The following is a 22384-nucleotide window of genomic DNA, read 5'->3' on the forward strand; positions in this document are numbered from 1 at the left end:
TGTCTTGGTTATCCGTTACTAAAGCAGAGCTGAACCTGACCTCTCACTAGATCTGCCTTGAACGACTGCACAGTGCCAGTGCGTATCTCTCTCGCTCTCTCTCTCAAACACACACACACACACACACACACACACATCTCAAATGCAATAGGGTATGAATACAGGCGTTTGGCTTGTGCCTTCTTAACGGTCTGAGAGGCAGAAGCTTGAAGTTGACAAAGACCACAGTTAGTCGTTAAAAACATTTTTTGGTCCCCCCAAAAAAAACCTTTACCGATTCTATCAAACAGTTAAGACCACTTTGACGAGCCGCTGTCCACGCGGCTCCTTCATGTTCCGAGTCCACTTTCTTTGTTCCCTTCACTCGTCGGCGTCTGGCTTTACGTCCAACATGGCGTGGAGCTCCTCGGGGGTGTAGCCCAGCAGGCTCTTTAAGTCACAGACAAAGCGGTAGACGTAGCGTTTCCCTGACGTCTTGTGGATGATGTTCTTATCGTAGTAGTAGCGGAGGCCGCGGCTCAGCTTCTCGTAGTTCATCTTGGGCTTGTTTTTCCTCTTTCCCCACCGCCGAGCAACCTAAACCGACACATGGATAAACAAGGTCTGTCAAGACGACTCATGAATCCTTTAAAAAATAACAATAACAATAATAACATTTCTGCAATATAATCAGATTTTAAAATGAAGCACAGCTGATGTGAAACCTGCCAGCTGAACCCGTCTCAGGAGAACGGACGGCGCCAAACAGAGCGTGCAAATGTTTTCCAACAGAGGCCGAAGACATCTTGTTCATCTGGCTAACTACTTAGGACCTCCCAGCACGCGCACCGATGACCAGCAGGGTCGCGACCTCTCACCTCATCCGGGTCGGAAAGCTTGAATTCCCAGCCGTCGCCCGTCCAGCTGATGAAGGACTGGCAAGACTTGTCGGTCAGCAGCTCCAGGAGAAACTGCCACAGCTGGATGGGGCCGCTGCCTGCACAACGTTCAGAGGACAAGGTTATGAGTTCAGCGCTCGCAAAAAAAAAATGAGTGAAACATTTCAACACGCTGTCAACACGACCCTGGGATAAGAAGAACCCGAGTAACTAAAACAAGGCTTCACCAGAAATGACAAGATGACAGCCCACGGTGACGGAACACTTAGATTTAGGTGTGAATATGAGGTGTGAAATGTATTTATCTGGATTCTGAAGAAAAGCAGCCTTAGCAAATGAGTTATTTTATTAACTAGCCATCAACCTAATAATGATTCAGAACCGATTACAAGGGTCGGTTTTCGCGGTCAACCAGTCGCATCGTGAGAGTCAAACTATCACGGGACGGTTTCTTATCGTAGCATTGATGGGGAAACGTCGCGGTATAGAGAAAGCACCAAATATTCATGCCGATACTTTTGTCTGAAGAGAGTAAACCCTCTAATCTATGTTACAACTGAACTGCAGCCGTGGAGCCGAATGTCCTCCTTAAATGCAACAACAGTCCCATTCATCAAGTGTTCCCTTGTTGTATTCTGTCCGTTGTGAATCCAGAGTCTGTCTGTGGATTCCTCGCTGATGAAATCACAAGTTTAAGATTCGAGGGGCGGCATTTACAGTTCGGGAACACGTCCGAGACGTTCGTGCGGAGCCTGGCGTGTGAAACAAGTCGTTGCTAAATCATTACAAATCATTTTTGCACAAATAAAAAAAGAGTCACGTGATTAATCAATTCAAGTCCACTGCTATGGCAACAGGTTAATATGCCTCGTGGGCGGAGGGAAAGCAGAACAAAAAAGCCGGTCTTGTCTCTGAACCACATTCACTGCAGTGCACTTTGATCTTGCGGTTTTTCTGCATATACACTCACCCACCCGCTTTTTGAGGTCCCCGTGTTGAAATCACACCTGCCTGTGCAACACACCGCCTCAGCAAAAGTGAAGCTGTGAAAAAAAAAAAAGCCACCACCTCGGAAAACCGAATTCACCCTTATGCAACGCAAACAAAAGCACCTCAGGGACAGCGACGTGTGGGCTCAACACTTGAAACGGTGCTTGTGAGAGCTCTCTGCTCCGGCTAGGACGGGAAGAAGGTGCACGATAACAGCCGGAAAAGACTTTGGAAAATAAGCTGCAATGAAACAGTGGGCCTCTTTCAGAGAGAAAGCATTCCAAGCGTCTGCTACTGTAACAGCGAGCCCACATAAGGGCGATGCAGTGCCCGATTTACCAGCCCCCCCCCGTGCTATCACACCAGCTAGCAGGAGACCCTTCGACTCAAAATATATTACAAGACTGTGCACAATGGGTCTCATTGAATAAGCACAGAGAGGGTGCGGTACAGCAGCTAAGTCGCATGCAGCTCCAGCAAGAACGTTGGTATCTTGTGATTTATTGGGATCTAAATTAGACCCATCTTCAGATTTGTTTTTCCATCAAGATCCATTGAGCAGTTTTTCCACAATCCTGCTAACAGGGTTCAAATAATGCTCCCATGGAGACCGGTAAAGATGAAGCTTTGGTAAGGCTAAAACGTGTAGTTTTTTGTGACAGAAGATGATGACAGGTGGATAGACTGCATCCCTGCTTCCACGTCAGGGGTTAATAAATAGGTGGAAGAAGACAATCTGTCTTTGGTTTACCTTAAAAAGTGATTTCAATGTTCTGTGGAGGCATGCGTGCATCTATTTGTGAGTCTGGGAGACAAAGGTTTAGATCTCTGCAAGGCTCGGTGCTGCTTGCAGATGGAGGTGTGCATGACAAATCATCACAGGAAACCCAGACGACGACAACCGGAGAGCCGCTCATCGCTCTGTATTCTTATCGAGGGCTCTGCCCGTCACGACCTGCGACCGGGACAGGAAGCCGAGCGGTGAAGAACGAGCCGTCGCAAACATCGAGTCCGAATTTTTACAGAAGCACATCTCTTTCTTTTCTCTTCTCTCTCTCTTGCTCTCCATTTTGTCCTCTATTATTTCACCCACCCACCCACACATACATACATACACCATCTCCATCTCAGAAGGACTCCACTCTCCTTACACACAGCTCCTAATAACGGCTAAAACCATTGACATTTTCCCTTAGAAGAAATGCAAGGCATTCTAGCGTGATTCTCCCCCCCCCCCCCCCCTTGCCATTTCCCCATTGTGTAAGAGCTCAAAAGAAGTACTTTCTCTACACACACTACTACGCTTTAGCTGAAATTACTCTGTAGGATTTTACATGTGTGCTCTTTGGAGGCTGGATGACATTTCCGTGTACTTCGGCATTGTTGTGGTAAATTATATTAATAGGTAAATGTCAGAAAACTCCTAAGGTGTAAAGATTAACAATCATTTTTGCATCAGCTTTCTTTTTTTTTTTCTTGGGTTGCATCCTCTTTTCTCAACTGGAATGCAGAGTGCAGCAAAACTTATAATGGTTACTAGAGGGGCTTTCAGGGCTTATCTTACTCGTCATTATTATATTACAAGTACATTAAAATATTTCCCCCAACGTCGTTATGAATGAATGCGTCATTGTTCCGAGCCGCATGCCCGTATCGATTACAAATGAAGTCACGCAGAGCAACTTTGGGGCTGATATCTGATGTGTGCATTTTAAACAAATCTCCTTGGATTTTCCCTTCTTGCAGCCTTGTGACTTTCATTTCAAAACAAGAAAACTCCCAAAAGCGAGAACGATTACGTTTCAATTCAGTGTTAGGAAGCGCAGTGAATGTTGTGCAGACTCAAACCCAAAGGCTCGACTCGAGGCTGCAGAGGTTTATGCACTTTTTCTTGTTCAGCGCATGCTTGGAAAAAAATCTATTTTCATGCCGTGATACTGTGTTTAGCATTAAGAGTCATTTAAACAACAAAATACTTGTTCCAAGGTTCGTGCATAAAAGCAGCCTGTATGGCTCAGTATTAACATGCGTGTAAAAAAAATAAAAATAGAAACAGTTTCTTTTTGCATGCACCAGAAAACATGGCAGATGCTCAAACAGTGCATCTGCTTTTTGAAGCCCGTGCAGATATCTTCCGATCTCCCTGAGCCTGCAGAACGTACGCTATACGAGCACGAGATGAAGAGATAATGCCACTCCTGCGCAGGATGCAGACCTAATGTCTGCACCAGCGTTACCATGACAATGGACAAAAAAAAAGAAAAAAAAAATAGGTTGACTGCAAAAAGCAAATGTAAGTATGTATGATGATAAGTTAAGGGGTGAGATATGCATTATGTTTCCTGTAACACACCTGATTCTGTAAAGACGTAAAAGTTGATGGTTTCTTTTTCATTCTAAAAGCAGTGCATTAAGACGCCACCACAGGTGGAGCTTTTGCAGAGCATCAAGTGTGTTGCAGCTACACTGAATGTTAGCCCCAATAGCAGCACTGCTAAGGATGAAAGACGGCTTCCACCGAAGCCTTTCGTTGTTGATTGATCTGCAGACTTATTTCGACAGCTCTGACTCATTCTGCATCTGATATTTTATAATGTGCAAAGTAAATTCCAAAAAACAGGATCTTTAGGACTTAAAGTCTATGATGCATCAGCAATATTAGCAGCCTACTCGCTAAAGGGACTGTAGATATGATGATGTGTCCGTCAGTCTGTTAGCAAGATAACTCAAAAGGTTCTGGATGGATCTCGATGAACTTTTCAGAAAATAGTGGGAATGTTACCGGGATCAGATGATGACATTTTGGTGACAATCCAGAACAGATCCTAGATTCTGGATCAGTTTGAAATGTTTTGTTAACATTGCAGTCAATGGAGCTTCAAAATTTGTTCCTCAATATCTCGGTTGATTATTGACCGGTGTTTATGGAATTTGACAGTCATGTAGGGTGGGGTCTCTATCTCACCACCGAATTTCATCTGTATTGGATCCAGAGTGACGTTAGGAAAAAATATTGAATTTTAACATTGAAAACTCCATTTATGGATTCACAAATCTGTTAAAAAAATCAACTCTGTTGCACTTTTACTTTTTATGGTTGGTATAAAAAGATACCAAGAACAATTTAGAACCCTTTGGTGATGATCCAGATCACCATGTGGACGGGGTAAATCCAATCAGGAGGAGAATGAGCTACTCGGCGGAGGTCTGCGCTCTCAGAGTGTTTTCTAGCTATCGTTATTGGACTCGGCTGCAACCTTTCAAACACGTGCTGATGGCGCTGCACTGTTTGAGCTCGCTAAACTACGACCGTGAGGTCATCTCACCAGTGTATCCCGCCAGGGCCGCTGCCGGGATGACGGGTTTGTCCTTGCTGAGGTCCGAACGCTCCCTCACGTAGTCTTTGAACGTGCCCTTGGGCTTGTGGCCATGCAAGGCGGCGGGGTAGTCCTCCGAGTCGAAGCTGTCGTACGAAGGTACCCGCTGCAGGCTGCTGAACGAAGACTGGCTGCTCCACGACTGCGTCAATCGATCGCAGCTCTCGAAGCTCTCGATGCTCTCAAAGGAGTCCTGGCCGCCGAGTTTACCTGGGCGGCAAGAGAGACAGGAGACACGGGAAGCGTTAGCAAGTCACCACTTCATTTCACTCCTCATTTCCCTCTTACAGCCACCAATTGGATTTGATCGTGAGTGGAGGATAATCACGTGAAATCGCCCTGTTAAAAGGGGCACCGATAGATAATGCAGCTCCTCGACTGACGTCGAAATCTCGAACCGCCCCCAAATTGAGGCCACATGTGGAGATCAAAACACTTTCCCACATTGTGCCGTGCGCATGGGGATCGGAGCCCCTGCCTCACAAGCAAACGGTCGCTTTAGCGTGCATGCCGTCTGTTCATTTAGCTGAGAAGAAAACCGCGGCTTGAAGGTTTTAAACGTAAACCGCACTGCTAAATTCCTCTGCAAACTATCACTGGGGGGGGGAGAAAACAAGGCCGAGCATTCAGAAAAGCAAACGGTTTCATGAGAACAGCCCACGCCTTCGCGCTCAGGATGACACCTCTGTGTCCTTACCCAGAAATACGAGATCTGTTTTACATCGAGGACAGGTGACAAGAGATCTGGTTGCGGCTTTGGTGTCGCTCTGAAGACAAAAACAAGTACTGGGACCCAGTACTTGTTTTTGTCTTATGTACTCTTTGTCTTATGTACTCTTATGAAAACTAGTTTGCTCGAACCACAAACCAGCCGGAGGGGCCTTGTTCTCTTCTGATACATGCATGCCGATGTGGCACGGCAGTCAAACCACAGACACGAGCAGATGCGTTTCTATATGCTCCAGCTCTACAAGCGTGACCTCTCACCTCTGCTCAGGCGTCCCACGCACATGTTGTCGGGGGACACGACCTCCTGCTTGATGGCAAAGTAGTCCCCGTGCAGCGGGTTGAGCGGCGCGTCCCGGAGGATGACGGCGGGGTAATCGCTCTCGTACTTAAGCGTCAGCAGTTCCTCGGAGCTGATGGGATGGAGCGTCTGGTACGACTCCGTGATGAAGCCGGGCTCCGAGTACTCAGAGGGAGGGACACACTGGGCGTGCTCGACGCCGTAACCTGGGGATTAGAAAAAGAGGAGGATGAGCAGACTCATCTTGCTTTTGCTCAGCAGCTGCCCATCTTTTGTCATTTTATTCTCCAGATACAGGATATTTTTTGTGTGTTTTTTTGTGTCATTCTATATTTTTCTCCTAATTAATCCGTTCCTCGGAGCACCGAATGACCCCTCCTCCGTGGTTTCAGGTCGTGTTACACGCCCTTCACACAGAGTGATGGATTGCGACTCTGATGAGTACTTACTGACAAAGTAGTCTGAGGTATAACGTGATTCCTGGAAGTTGGAGCTCAGTCCATTGATGGGGTAATGCTTTGTATCCTCTTCATGAAAAATAGATAGAGAACGAGCGTCAGTGACCTCGCCATTGATTTTCATGTATCACGTAACTGCATCCAGCATTATCAAAAATTAATGATCCCCGGCTCGATGGTGTCTTCCTGTTGGGCTCCGGTTGCGACAGCGAATGCCGACACTGTTTCTATATTGGTGCGAGATGCTTTCTTTCCCCCTCACTCATGGGATAAAGTCTCTTAGCCTCGAGTCCGCGTCTTAGAACCTAAGCACCTCGACATGTCTGCGGCGCGACGGAGCAGCCTTACCCTTCTGAAGCATCTCCAAATGCTCCCAGAGGATGTCGCCCACAAAGTCAGGCGCTAAATCCAGGAAGCGATCCTTCCCCATCGCGCACAGGGTGGCGCCGTTCACGCAGAACTTGTCAAAGTCCACATTCTTCAGACTGAACTCGTTGACCGTCCACGTCAGCCACGCGGCCACGTGGTTTTCCGTCCACTGCCTGGGATCTGAAGGGAAACACAGTCGTCACGATGACAAGCCAAAGAAACAGTTTACGTCGCATGACGTCGGACGATTGCAGGATGGAAACTGTAAATTGCTGTTGTCTCCAAAGGGCCCGACGCTGCTCTGTGGTCAGCCTCTATTTAGAGCGATGGCTCATTAGTTCACTGTCTGCCTCTGGACGCTGCAGCCAGCCGGGCTGCCCGGAGGGAAGCGTGTAAAAAACGGAATGACGCTGCAGGAGCGACTGAGCGTCTCCTGATTTCAGCAGATCCTCCGACTGAAAGCTGCGAGGCAGACTTTGTGACGTTTGACGAACTGGGATAAAAGGCGTTACCTTTGGGAATGCCCAGCCGCTGCTGCTCCTTCGTGAAGCCGCTGAAGGTGGCCTTAAGAGCCTGGGACATCATTTCTTTACTTCCCGGGGTCAGCAGGGGGACGTCGCCGCACTCTGGATCTGTGAATGTAAAAAAACACACAAACACCAGTTATGATGTTATCCTCAACTCCATCTAATATGGAATCTCTTTAATCAGGGATTGCTATTACAAATATGCTACATTTATAAGGTGAAGGATGATTTAATAATTTAAGCGGCAGCGATCAGTCCCAAATTGAATTTATCCCAATGAGGGGGGGGGGAATTAAATCGAGACAGGGAGGGTGGGACAGAGGGACACGTGCATGTGGTTTAGTTCGGTATCACACAAGTTAAAGGAACACATCTGACCATGTTCAACAACAGTTACATCCCGTCTAGACATGCAACCGACTTCTCCGGTCGGATCCGTTTAGAAACACACGGCTTGTGTTCTATTCTCACACCGTGATACACGCTTAAAATTATAATGCATTACATTTTTCCCGTTGATAAAAATGACCAAGTTTAGGACACACATTATTATTTGCACTACATTTCCTGGTATTTTGGGTGGACTCATCTGGCACAAAAACAAACAAGCATAACTTTATTTGCAGATACTACAAACACAAACCTCCCTTCCACCCGCACATTCTGGGGGGGGTATAGCAACGCCCGGTGCCCATTCCTGACACCGCGACCCCTGATAGCCCCTCCCACCATGTCACCCCGCTACACAGTGGGCCGACTGTCAGCACCAAGCACGGGGTCAAACATTCTGAGAGGTCAAGGGTCAGAAGGATGAGGTGATGATGTCACCGTGGCGACCGGCGGGTGGCTGGAGGAGGGCTATCTTGAGGGTCTCAGTCACACACTGGGCTCACTGTTCTCAATTTACAGCCAGCAGCAGAACAGAGCCCCCCTTTGATGGCGTTAAACGGCGCCTGATGAGTCGCACTCGTCTAATTAGATTGACCAGGCTGCAGAAGTGGTTGGGGCAAAGCAAGGACGATCAGGGGGGGTTAAAAGAAGGACCCCCCTGGCCACTAGCCCCGAGCTGCTAAAAACTCATCTCACAAACATTCAGCAAACTACTTGTAAAAAAGACAAAAAGGCTCTACAGACTTCAGATTAACGGACAATCGTCCATCAATCAACACGCGAACTGTTCGACGGCAGTTTGACATTAGCTTACATGATTAACTTTGGGGTTCACGAAAATAATACGCACACACACACACACACACACTCAAAAGCAAATTAATCCATCTGTAATCTGTGGCGTGTCTCTCTTTAGCTCATCTTCATTCGGTCTCCATGAAACAGTAAAAAAAAAAAGGCTTAAAAGTCAAACTGGCGATGAGCTAAAACGTCACTCCTCTGACAGCGCCGCCGGTTGTTGGGCCCAGATGTTCTGGCACCTCCTCCGGCTGGCGGTTTCTTCTGCCAGCAGGACGCTGGGGCAGCGTGCAGTTCACGGTTGCTTTCACCACACGCTGACGTCTCGACCTCGTCTGGAATGCGCAGCAGCTGTCCCTCCTTTGCCCGTGTAACCCATGTCTGTCTGGCTGTTTGTAAAATTAGGCCTCCCAGTTTCTTTTTTGGTCTCCGGCGCCTTCCCCCCCCCCTTTTCCTCCCATTTAGAAATCTCACAAACAAGCCCGAGACAGAGGACAGACAAGAGCTCCTTGCTTCTCTGCGGGATTAAATAGTCTATGATAATACATGACTCTCTGTTACGCTGCTGAACAAACAGAACGCTATCCATTCATGTCAGGAATAAACGCTTGCCGTACAGCTGGCAGGTACCTCGGCAGGCTTCACTGGAACAAATGTCAGACGCGACTCACGCATCAAAACAAGCCATGTCGAAGACGAGACCTGAACAAGCGGTTTTTGTGTACGACAGGACAGGAAGGTTTGTCTGAGCCTCTAATGAGCTCATTTTTCTTCCAGGCAGTATCGCTAGCCCCCCCCACACACACACACACACAAAAATAAACGCTGTAAACTGCTGCAAACTGAGATGGGACCGGGGCTCAGACGGGCCTTTGATGTGAAGGCAAGGGGCGAAATGCAGCAGTCGATTTAAGATGGCTCGAGTGGGGTTCGTCTGCACTCTCAAACCTCAGCCCCTTTTATCAGGCCAGTCTCGGCCCACACAGATTTTAACCCCCCTTAAGCACTAAATCCTCCATCAAAGACGCTCAACACTATCATGCATGAGAACTACCACCCTCTTAAGAGAGGAATAAGTGATTAAAATGTCCATTTCTTTTCAGCTTGAATGGCTGCGCTTATTTCTTCTGTTAAATGAGTTAAAAAAGTCAAATTTCCAGTGTGTTTGTTTTTTTGTGGAATTCCAACTGGAAAAATGAAAAATAGGAAGCAGAATGCTGAAAAGAACACAAGAGACCTGGAGGTGCATTGACAGCGATGCAGTCTCCATGGTGAATGATCCCTATAAAGGTTTTCTATGACACAGCTAATGTAAAATGTTGCATCCATTAGCGAGACAGGCCAGACAGGCGAGCTCGGATCGAGACGATCTCGAGTCAACGATGAAGTCCTGATAGGATTTCAATGCCTGCGAGTCCCATTAGATGCAGAATGGTGCGTGTGCACAGAGAGTTAGAGCATCCACAAGTCATCACTTTCCACATTAGATGGTGTGGGTCTGTCCGCAAAATGAGTCCCATCCATTTAGCTCACGAGATGTGGGCGTGGGCGTGAATCACAGGCAACATGATTGACTTCAGATCTCGCTACCGAGAGCGAAAAAGCAGCATCTGGAGTGAAAAGTCTTAAAAGAAACCAATTCCTTCTAATGATGCGGAAGGAATAAGAAGACAAGCCATTCAAAGAATCGATGAAGAGAGGCTGATGTCGGGTCTGGGTGTACAGTAAAGAGGTATCGATTGGCCACTCCCCCCCTCCAGCCATGATATGAGTAATGGACGGGCGGCTGAGTGCGACGGCCTTGTTTTCCCGGAGGGATTGTCGCTGACAGACGGCGCACCTTGACCATCCTGCCCTTGTGACAAGCCCAAGCTTAGTTACTGTGTGCCCGTTAACCTGACTCACACAACAAAACACACACACACACACACACACACGCAAACTAAATTAGCGGCCTGCTTCATCTGTGCGCCAGAGCGTGGGCACGGAATTGCGACTGGGGCCAAAGTCTTTGCAGGGCAGGGCTAAGATAGCAGGGCTGGGAAAGATAGCAAGGGGGGAGCATCACGGGTGGGTGAGGGGTGACCGGGGAGGGGAGGCATGAATCACACGCCTGTAATATGAGCGCATCACAGGACAAGGGGATTGCGGGTGGGCACAGTGGAGGAGAGAGCGAGAGCGAGAGCGGCAGATGAATGAATGGGAGGTCTCAGGAAGCTCCCTCTCCTCTCTTCCGTGACATCACAGTGGGATCAGTGCCATCTCTCTGGCGGAGACTCGGTTCATTCATAAAGTCCGGACTCCTGCCTCCGCGCAGAATGATGCAACAATGCGGAGCGACACAAGTCGAGGCGGCGACCAGACACGCCAAGAAAAGGACAATGCACTTTCTGTAGCGTGTCTGTAGCTATAAATAATCCAGAGGCGTTGATCCCATGAATGGGCGAGTGCGTGTCTAATGGGCTAGTCACAGCCAGGCTTTTAAAAAGTGGAATATATTAAGGTCAAATAGTCGTTTATTTATCTTGCTGTCGGGGCGAGTCTCCCTCCCGCATGCTCACCTGCAGCTGAACGTACAGAGGGCTTTTAGAAAAATCAGCAAAATAGTCGATTTCCTGCGGCTAAGTTGCCACTTCCTGTGGGAAGCGAGGCGAGTTATGGGTTCAGGTGAGGGTCAAACATTTTAGAGCCACCGTTCCTAAGTATCCCAGCATGCACATGGGCAAATATCTTTAAGATCATGGCACAGCGCAGGAAAAAAAAAACACACACACACTGGTGCCCATGGCAACAAGACCGGAATGCCCACAACTGGCCAGAGGTGAGGCTGGTATCTGAGCAAGCCTTTGATGGAGATCTGTATCTGGACCCCTGGTCTGAGAATGAAAGGGTCATAAACCCGACGGACATGAAGAGAAGCATTCAACGCCGCATGGTGATAAAGTAGCGGCTGGAGCAAGAGGAGGCCCGGGTGGCGGTCTGGTATTGAGAGGGCAGCTTGTTCAACCCGTCGCTGTTTGGATTTCCATTTCAATACCAGAGTTCAGGAATAGATGTGTAGGCCTGGCTCGAGTCACGGCGGAGAAGGCCGACCGGCCGGGCCGAGACTGATCCTGCTACAATGCGGGACAGTGTTAACCGAAATCCCACCATCGTTGACAACAGTGCTGAAACAGTCGTTTTATTCTTGGGGCCGCACCGCTGGCTTCTGGCTGCCCTCTGGAAGCACAAGCCTGCGGTGGTGCGAAGCAGCTGTGTGGGACGGGGCCACGACTGCCGACATCTGTCTTTGGCCGTGAAACCAGAGTTGTCCGGGATCATCCAGCAGCAGACACGCCGGCTACTGAACCAGACCCCGAGTGAGACGAAGACACCACGGCTCCCGTGCTGTCTTTCTTCCTTCCACTCCCTCCATCTCTGAAATCATATTAGCTTCGGATGTGAAAGTGCATTAACTCGGCTGCTTGTGCCAAAGTCTCAGCGCTCGATGCGGCATTACCTCCGAGCCTGAAATGATACGCGCCATCAGCAGCAGACGCTAAACGTATTTTGTTTTTTGCTAAAAGCCTGATGGAAATTCTTTCCGTTCGAGGAGAATGAGGGAAACAGACGAGGCGCTTTCAGCAGGGTTTGACTCTGCGTTAGTCATTTCTCTACCTAAAAGCTCTGTGATGTCTAACACTCTGCAGAACGGCTGTTTTTCAGCTCCGCCTCCGTTGAGCGACGGAATGCCGCTGTCGGCTTATCGGGCAACATTCAAGTTTCTAATATTATTGGAAAATGAAGCTTTTCGGTCAACTCCATGTCTTCAGGAATACCTTACAACGCCAGGCAAATACACCCCCCCACGTCAGCGGGAATGGGACTGACAACCTCCCGCTCATGTTTGCTCCTCAGACCCCTTTCTGGGGGGGGGGGGGGGGGGGAATGCACCAATAAAAAAAGCTTTCCGGGTCGTAAGAGTCACAGCGGCGGGAAAGGAGGACCGACGGGCGAGTACAGGTGGTGCTCGCCTGGCTGTATGCGGGCCTCCAGCCATGCTGTAAACAGACGGGGGGGATGCTATGGGGGAACTGTTTAGGCGTTAAACCAAACACACGACATATCTGACAAACAGTTTACGCTCCGTGTTGCATTTTTTTCCACAAGACATGGTGCCAGCGCAATTTTAGTCCAAACTGACAAATTCCACAAGCTGTTTCCGAATAGAAGTGTGACTTATGAGGGACAGTGCTCAAGCATGCACAGAGAAGTTTTCCGGTGCAGTGCATGTGCATGCGCCTGCGCCTGCGCAGTCGCCAGGCTTAATTATACATCTCGCATATATGTTCGCTTGTTTGAAGGCGAGCGAAGGGCGACAGATGGATACTTGATAAATAAATTCCCTTCAGACCCTTCAGTGTTTTCATGCTGCATGCTTCACATTCCACCTCTGTTTTACAATCGCTAATGTGCTTCTCATAGCTTTCCCGTTTTCCTCCAATGCGACAAAAAAAAAAGACTTGTGAAAAATGGTTCCAGCTTAAAATGATTAATAACGCGGCTATTTTAAGCTCTGTGTCGTCTTGACGGCTAACAGGAGATGAAAACATCAAACATCTGGCCCCATCTCTCCTAATTAATCTCATTGAAGATCTGTGCGTTGGCATGGCGATGTGAGTAACTTGAGCTTTGGATGACTCGTCCGATTAGAAGATGCAAACCATGATTTTGCGATGGAAAGTTACAGCTCAGTGTTTAGCAATAAGAGTTGCCAGCAATTTCTAAAATATGCCTTTATCGTTACAGATGTGTAAAAACTGGATGTCTTTCCACCTCTCACACACCCACACACACCCACACACACACACACACACACACAGACTGTGAGTCACTCCAACAATGACTGGACTTTAGACAATGTGACTGGTCATGATGAAAGCAATGACCATATCTCGTAAAACATTCCCGCTTCATGACTCGGGCTTTGTCACAAATAGTTGTAACTTTAAGGATAAAACAAACACATGTTTTTGGGCAGCAAACACGGCACTCTAAAAAAAACTCTAATGTGCAAAGACAATTACGTTAAACTTTTGTTTTCTGCCAACACAACAGCTTTTCTGAAACCGTTGTCAAAATCTGTGTTAATTATGTGGAAAGCAGAAGAAAAAAAAAAGTGAAGTAAAAAAGACCAATCTTCAAATGTTTTTCATCGAGATCCATCAAGCAGTTTGTCTGTAATCCTGCTAAACGCGATTACAGAAAATCCAGATAGGTTCCGGATGAAATTGAGTGGCAAGACAGAGGCCTCAGGCTGTGTGCCGACTGTAGCACACAGGTGCTTCCCATTCGACCGCGAGGCCACACCTACCCTGCAGAAGAACCCGCCCACGCGGACACACCCAACTCCATCATTTATTGTTTTGCCCGATAATTCAGCCCAACTCCGACTCTGCTTTTCTGACGCACAATAAGACTGCGGCCCCATTTGTTCACCTGTGTAGAAAAGCAGCATGCACTGCATGCCGTCTCCAAAAAACAAGTGGTGCACCGCAAACACAGACAAAGAGAAAAACAAGACAGAAACAGAACATACGCTACACAAAAAAATGGCCGATACGGCCTCTTTGAAGGGCGGAACATCTGCTGTGGAGCAGATCTTCTACCTTTCAGCACAGCGTCCTGATTCTCAAAGCAGGCCCGCTTTCAAACCCGTCCAGTTTCCATTCCAGTTACAAGAAACACAGCTGCTAAACGTGGAACTGTTAAACAGAAACAGCGGCAGAGCGGGAGGATGAAGACGATGTCGATGATGAGTGGGTGGATGTGGAGCCGTTTGCGGGGGCAGCGTCGGGGGCCGTTTAGGGTTCGCCGTCAGACTGGTAACGAGGGGAGGGGGGGGCTTGTGGTTGCAGGAACCGGTGAGCGAGCCACGCACAGTCGGACAGCTCAACGGGTGTGTGGTGTGGGAGGCGTCCAGTACCGTGACTCAGGGATTACAAGCAAGGAATGACTGGGGATGGGGACACACTGCACTCGCCAGGAACTCACTCGACACCACATCAAGGCAGGAGACTCATGTGGACAACAGAAAGACACTTGAAACGGAGGAGGGAAGAGGAAAGGAGGGGGAGAAACGATGCGAGTGAGCGGCTGAAGCATTAAACGGAGTTGTCGGATACAATAAAAGCCTGTCAATGTTTAACTGCTACAGCCAGGAAACATTCTTCTCTTTGTTTTGGGCCATTTTTTTTTTATTTTTTTTTTGGTGGAATACGAGGACAACAAGCAATCGTTGAGGCCCGATTGTTCTCATATCGGCGCGATCTCTCACCGCCATATCGACCGCACCTTTGGAAGCCCCCAACCCTCACCATATGCTTACCATTTAGCAGACTGCTGTATCTGGTGCTGACACGCCTTGCTTTATGACTAAGACTTCAAGGCGTGTCGCCACCAGGGAAGTGCTGAGATCGAACCCACGCAGTGTAATAGTTTTGTGTTTATTTGGGCAACACAGCAAAGGATAGGCTGAGTGAAGCAGTAATGAATGAACGATGACTGAATTGGGGGGGGTCCCATTTGGTGTAAGACAGTGGCTTCACTGAGAAGCTTGGGAATAAAATTAAAAAAAGACAGAAATTCACAGACAGTTACTTCACTAGTGTTGGCAAGTCTAACCAAAGGCCCATTGAGGAAGCTGGTATCTGATGCCCCCCCGAGGCACAAACAGAACCCGATGATGCCCCAAACACCGGACTGACTATAACGGAGTTCTGAACCCGAGAGGCCGTAATGTCCTCAGGTTGACATGGTGCGAATGAGATGGAGGAAAGAAAAAGGGACAGGTTTGCTACGTTTGGTTCAAGTCATTGACAGACCACATCAAGAGAAGCCTGGATCGGCCAAACCCTGTTTGCACAGCTGCCAGGCAGCCGCGCACGCTCAAACATTGGCATATATTACAGCACACTTCTGAAAGAGTGCTGACACCAAAGCCCCCCCGCCCCCCTCCAAAGAAAAAAAAAACACACACAGAGGCTTACATAACACCTTCCGTTCTAAAGCGGGCTATCCTTCTCCACGTGACAAAATACAAGGCAAAAGAAATTCAAAGCTTTCCTAAGTGCTTTTGCACGCCCGTGTGCCGTGTGCGCCGGATGTGGGATGGGACGCCCTTATAAGGGCTCGTAGCAGACAGCAGCATTTTGATCAGATAAATAGGTGGGCCCCCCACTCAGGCTCCTTCCCAGCCTTCATGCATGCCACCCTGCAGGGCATGCTCGCAGACATTCCTGTCCGTCGCCCATCCTTGACCTTCAGGCCTGACGAAACAGAGGAGGGAAGTACAAAAAAAAAAACTCTGCCCAGAACAGACATTTATGTCTCGCAAGTGATTGACAACTCTCTGAAAGCTTTAGACAGCCTCAGAACAATGTAACCCGAGTGTAGCGGCGCAAACCCAAAATGAAGCAGGAGGCGCTCCATTAAGTAATGCTCTCCCCTGTATCTACGGAAGCCGTCTCTGCGGAGCTGGCAGTTTGGTTCCGGTTGCATAACACTCGCAATAATAAGCTACCGTGACCTGTGCTCCGCCGAGCTAACGGTTCACTGCGGTGTCAGAAATCGACATCGGCGGCGAACCGGGAAAATAAAACCCTTTGACCTCTGGATAACTCGTTTGGGTGCACCTCCTGACCCTGGCAGGGCGCGAACCCTTTAAGAAGAATTACCGGCACCTCTGCTGGAGAGGAAGAGCACGGTGCCGAGGGTAAACTGGCATTAGCTGCACAGAACGGATAGCATGGATGGATGGAAGGCTGCTTGCTGCTCGTTGGGGATGCATTCATGTGTAATGTGTGGCTGCAGGTGTTTGGAGAAACGAAAAGAAGCACCAGCTCTGGTGCTTGGACTTGGGACAGCCGAGGCGTCTCGTCCCCGGGGACGGCTGCGACTTTCACAATCGAAGAAATCAACGTGGTTGTCTTTGTGCGCAGCGTGGCACTTATCTCCTTTCGACACGCCGCGGAGCAGAGAGCCTGCCGGACCCCTGATGTGCGTATGCAACGAGGAGCGCCGCCACCGCGTCTTACGGCCGAGGAAACCAGTTGCATCGCTACTCAGCTGATTGGAAGTACAGATCGCCGTTTTTTTTTACGAGAGAAAAATACGATGCGAAGCTGCTCCCGAGCGGCCTCGGCTTCACCCGAGCGAGTATTGCGAAATGGTTTTGCAAGATAACGCTTCGGCAACTTAACAGCACAGATTTTTCTTCATCTATGTGTGTGAGTATGTGTGTGTGTGTGTGGGGGGGGGGGGGTCGATGCTCTGCAAGTACCAACAGTGAGCAAAGAGAATGCAGTGAGTCCCTTTGTGGGTCAACACGAGCGATTAGTGTTACATTTCCATGATGAGCTAATGTGGCTAGCTGCTCTACAAACAGGCTTAACGCCGCCTGAGCTGCTCAAACAGACGGATTAGTTCACGTCCGAAGCTGCCAGATGCAAATGATCTAAACACGCCGCCATGCGTAACCTGAGCCTGTGTAAAAGTGAGCAGCCAAACCAGACAAAGGTCTAAAAAAAAAAAAAGCACAGCTCATGCTTGTGGGGGCTTCCCTCAACGTGCCCTGGACTACCCCGGGAGTGAGCCAAAGTCTTCCAGGCACCGGGGGGGTCAGAGAGGCAAGCCTCAGCACTGCAGATTCATCACCTCAGCTTGCCTCTCCTTCCCTCTGGAGTCGGTTCAACCACGGAGGAGGAGGAGGAGAAGGAGGAGGAGGAGAGGGAGGGAAGCGACTAGGCACAACTGCCCGTCTCTTAACCCGCCGTGGTCCTGCATACGGGGTCAGAGGTTGGTGATGGGAGAGAGAGAGAGAGAGAGAGAAAGGGAGGGGATGGAGGGAGCGGGATGAAAGAAAGGGAGCATCAGGCATCCAAAGCACCTTGATGAAGAAGCGACTTTAAAAAACGCACAGCGCGTTGGAGAATGTCCGGAAGCGGAAACACCGGCAGACAGTTCTAAGGACCCGAGTGACACTTTATTTTGCCCCCGTTAGTTTCACACCTGAACTCGTTCCATTGTTGCACAATCAGCCAATGACGCACCGGTACGCGCCTGACTCATTCAACGCTGCTTTTACAGACTATTACATCCCCCCCCCCCCCCCCCCCCCCCCCCGGGCTGCTTTTTTCTCAACTGTTGTGCGTGTTATCCAGAATTGAGCAACCGGCGCTGGAATACGTTCCGCGTGTTACGCGTCCCTCGGAGCGCACCTCGTTTAGACCAATCACCGCGTCTTAGCAGCGGCCGCGGGCGCGTCGCGCGGACCGCTCTCGTGGGGGGGGGGGGGGGGGGGGGCTGTCACAGCAGGAGTCGCGTTACTCACCGTCCATCTTTTCAGCCTTGATGATCGTTAACGTCGGTTTCATGTCGACAGCTGCCGTCATGACCATCAGATCTGTCTCCGCTCGAAAACGCCGCGTCCCTTTTTATTCTAACAGCTCCACAGATTCATGGGGGGGTACGGGGGACGGGGGTGGGGGGGAACGCTCCCTCTGCGCGCCCTGGAGGAGTTCTACCACTTCTACCCTCTAAAAAAAAATGAAACGCAAACGCTGTCAAAGCTCCGAACTTCTCTTTCTCTTTCTCTTTCCCTCTCTCTCTCACTCCGGTGTGTGTCCACACACACTCCCTTCTTTTTCTCGTTCTCTCTCTCCCACTCTCTCACTCCTTCCTCTCCGTCTCTGGCTATGGGCGTTGCGTTGCGCGCAGCCGGAGTGCGACGACAGCTGAAGGGGGCGGGCTTTGCGGCCGACTTGCCAGTTGATTCACAATTCAATTACAGCCCCCCCCCCCCCCCCCGCCCCAACTCCCACGCGCGCCCACGTGCACGCGCTCTCGCGCCGTCTCTCTCCTCCGCGCCTGTGAGAGAAACCGCGTCAGGAGTCTTCTCGTTCCCGCAAGTGACGCGACTTTATAGGGATGAGAAACTCAGAGGAGCCTCACACCGAGCTGCGTTCACCTCCGGCTCCGTTATTACCGCAAACAGCTCCATCAATCACTATCGATTTACAATTCACACATCAATACCTCCCTGAGCGTCACGTGTGCATCCTCAACATGCTTCTAAAAGTTTAACCGAAGAGGATGGTTAAATGCTACTTAAATTCTTAAGTGTTACATTTTTCCAATAACATGAAAATAATGATAATAATAATAATAAACCTATCAAATTAAAAGCACAACTCATGATTGGATTCAGGTCATGGATCATAATCCGGGGTCGTCAATGTATTTGGGAGGCGGTCGGAGAGGGCGCACGGATGCAGCAGAGATAATGCAGATTCAAACTGGATTATTTTGTTTTGTTTTGTATCATTGAAATTAAATTTAGGTGAAAAATGGATCCAGATCTGCTTTTAAGGACAATCTGAACTACATTCCGATTAAAAACATATGATGTCATCAGTCTCGGTTCAGAGGGATGAATGAATCACCTAAAGGATTGGTATGTGGGGAGAACACAGGTACTAAATAGTTGTCATATCTGACGTGAAGTGAGGAATGGGGTGGGGGGGGGCTGGGATCCGACATTCTGCAGGGCCAGGCCTCCTCACAACTTATGACTCACCCTCGTAAACACCTCGGACTATTTCCTGTTCACATGGTGCTGATCAATAAAAAAAAAATCAGTCAGGTATCCGGTTAATAAGGAGGTTCCTCTTTCTAATTCGATGTTTTTGTTTCTTTTAGAAATACTACAGATATTAAAATCAATCAAAGCGGGTCGATGATCAATGGAAGTTCAGTTTCTCTCCTCATTCGCAGTCTGCTTGACTTTTCTTTTTTAGGCTATTGCGCTTCCTTATCAGCACTAATCAGGAACAATGACCGTGCCAGACTGGAAATGTAATCAAGAAGTCTTTCTGGAGCCGAAAGCGAACAAAGACAGAAGAAAGACTGCTGCACGGACCCACTCCACTCTGAACCACTCCACACCCCACTCCACGCCGCTTCGCTCCGACACGAAGCGCCAACGGAACACTCGTTTGTTAATTAATGACATTTAAATGCTTTCCTGTCAGATGCCAGCCTTCTTTTTCCTCCTCATCAGCAACCTAAAGTGAATCAAACACTGCAGCCCTCTATGCAACTCAATATGACATGTCTGCATGTACCGTGTGCACGTATAGAGGCCGGGGAGCCGGGGATATTGATCACACATGGATTTTCAAACTGGCGGTGCTTCACCGGCTCCATTAGCCACGCCGGATCGGGTTTCACGGGCCTGATAGGAGCCTCGTCTGAGATGAGTGCCGGTGAGAGGAGAGCTGCTTCACCGCTGGGGCAAAGATGGAGGAGAAGAATGGAGGGGGGGGGGGGGGTAGTGCCTCTCACTTCATCTCAGTCAGTCAGTATCACTCTCCCTGACTGGACCTCATTGTTTCCGTTAATGAACTCCCTCCTATCAGTTCTTAAGAGGACGGGCAGGTCCTTTCATGCCCGAGGGCAGCTATTAAGGGCTTTAATGGTGTTGCTGACGAATATCTGGCATCACTGGAGCTCCTTCCAGCTTGGGTTTTCCTTTTCCCTTGTCTGATTGGCCAATTCGACTTTTCCCGTAACACACGCACACACACACAAAAAAAAATCAAGCACTTTTCTCATGACCCGATTACAAAAAAATGTCACTTATCACGTCGGTTGCCGGGATACATCTGAATATATCATCATCTAAGAATAGTTACTGTGACAGCGGACATTTTTATTGCCTGGGCAGCCTTGAGGACAATGACCCTGAAGACAAACATATTTTTCGGAGCGGTGATGACGTGAGAAAACAATCATATTTTTTTAAGGTTTTATCTGCATGGAGATCAAGACGAGAAACAGCTTGTGTCACATTTCTTTGCACAATACAACCCCCCCCCCCAATTTGTTTTTTTTAAAGCTGTCATTTCGTATTTTGGCGGCGGGATTGTTCATTGTCTTAACGCCATCCAATCAGCCAGGCGGAGTGTGTACCGGTACACATGTGGTCACATGACCCCGATTAGACAAGTTTCAGTCTCAGCGCCTCCCTCGCTCATTCTAGCATATGCTGTTGCCATGGTTTTGACAGTTATCTGGCTTCACTCATTTCGTGCTGCTGAAGCAGCTCTCTCTCTCTCTCTCTCTCTCTCTCTCTGGCACATCTGTGTTCTCCGCCAGCCCATAATCCTTAAACGTAACCATAGCACCTGCTGCGTCACACGGCGTTAACTGAAAGGTTGCTCAATGCGGAGCAATCTGTACAGCTGGCGGGGCGATAATTCACTCCTCAACCAGGAGTTCGTGTTGCTTTTAAGGGTCTGCATTTCAAAGGCCGCTCTTTCTGTCGCATTTTCCCTGCAACAAATCTGAAACGGTCACGTCAGCCAGTGGCGGGTGGCGTTCTGGCACATGACCGATGAGTCACTCATAATGAGCGTACATCAGTCTCATGGTCTCTGTGTAAAAGCTGCGGAGACGTGACGCAGAAATGTGCGTTATCAGAGCGCCATCGCTGTCGTCTCTCGTGCGAGCAAGCTGGCGACACCAGCGACGTCTAATCCCCCCCAGTCTTCAACTGAGACTGAAGCAGACTCAACCGCTGCGTTGTCGTTGGTGTTGGGGGGGTTGGAAGTCACATAGTTGGAAACCCAACATTTGTCACATCAATCTGGCGCATCTGTGTGTCCAAACGCAGCTACGCGATTGGCTCGTCTTCCACGGCGACATCTGTAGAATCACGCCGCCCTACTTCGTGCGTCAGGAGATGTGCGACATGCTTCGTCCACAGAACGGTGGAGTGGAATGGTCCCGCCTGGAAGCGGCTGTGTAACAGGAGCTGGATGGCGGGCGAGCAGACAGCAGAGCAGTAAAACAGTGGGGTCCTTGTGGCCTTCTGTCTGGGAGCGCAGTCTCAGCTCTATCTGTGGTGGGTGCCGTCTGATGGTGCCACAGGCTGGGTGCCCCCCCGCTGAGATCACAGGCCTAGCTGGAATAGGAGCAGCGTGTCCATGTGTGTGTGTGTGTGCCTAACATTCCAAAATCTCCTCTGAAAGCATGCATATGTGTGTGTGTGTGTGTGTGCGTGCATGTAAGTGCGCTGGGAAAACTAGCAGGGCCTCCCTGAACAAAGGCGCAGCTCTTTTCTGAACAATTAGCTTCGCTAAAAAGGACATCTCTTCCTCCATTAGCGGCACCACGTGCCCCCCCATCACTCCATTGTGCAGATAATTCAATTATCCCCACCCCCCTCCGAGTCTCTCTCAGCATCCCAGACCTCCCCTCTTCTCGTCTGGCCCTCCCTGCTCATTGTTAGCGCTGTGCTCTCAGAATAAGCCTCCGCTCATCCCTGCAGCATCAAGTATCAGTGTTGTGGCTTGATTTTTTTTTTTTTTACATCGAATAAAGGAAGGTTGAGCTTTAGAAAGGAAAGGAAACACTTTTCTGAGACGTCCGGCTGCGAAAATGCATCAACTGCAGCGCAAAAAAAAATTATGAGATGGGCGGTATTCACTTTTGTCACTGCCGGTTCACTCATCCCCCCCCCCATCAGTCT

The 22384-nt window shown here is 49.2% G+C and overlaps 1 protein-coding gene across 1 annotated transcript in view; it reads right to left on the reverse strand.

Annotated features, from left to right (window-relative positions):
* Positions 1 to 360: 360 nt before the first annotated feature.
* ets1 (v-ets avian erythroblastosis virus E26 oncogene homolog 1) overlaps positions 361 to 22384 on the reverse strand; it is a 27290-nt gene continuing 5266 nt past the window's right edge. The window contains exons 3-9 of the mRNA XM_068745347.1: positions 7612 to 7731; positions 7079 to 7279; positions 6722 to 6799; positions 6233 to 6478; positions 5195 to 5455; positions 858 to 976; positions 361 to 576 (exon numbers count right to left, since the gene is read on the reverse strand). Of these exons, the coding sequence (XP_068601448.1) occupies positions 361 to 576; positions 858 to 976; positions 5195 to 5455; positions 6233 to 6478; positions 6722 to 6799; positions 7079 to 7279; positions 7612 to 7731 (1241 nt within the window). The remainder of the gene's footprint in view (positions 577 to 857; positions 977 to 5194; positions 5456 to 6232; positions 6479 to 6721; positions 6800 to 7078; positions 7280 to 7611; positions 7732 to 22384) is intronic.

Source organism: Brachionichthys hirsutus, chromosome 11 (assembly GCF_040956055.1).
Source record: "Brachionichthys hirsutus isolate HB-005 chromosome 11, CSIRO-AGI_Bhir_v1, whole genome shotgun sequence".
NCBI classification, from domain to species: domain Eukaryota; kingdom Metazoa; phylum Chordata; class Actinopteri; order Lophiiformes; family Brachionichthyidae; genus Brachionichthys; species Brachionichthys hirsutus.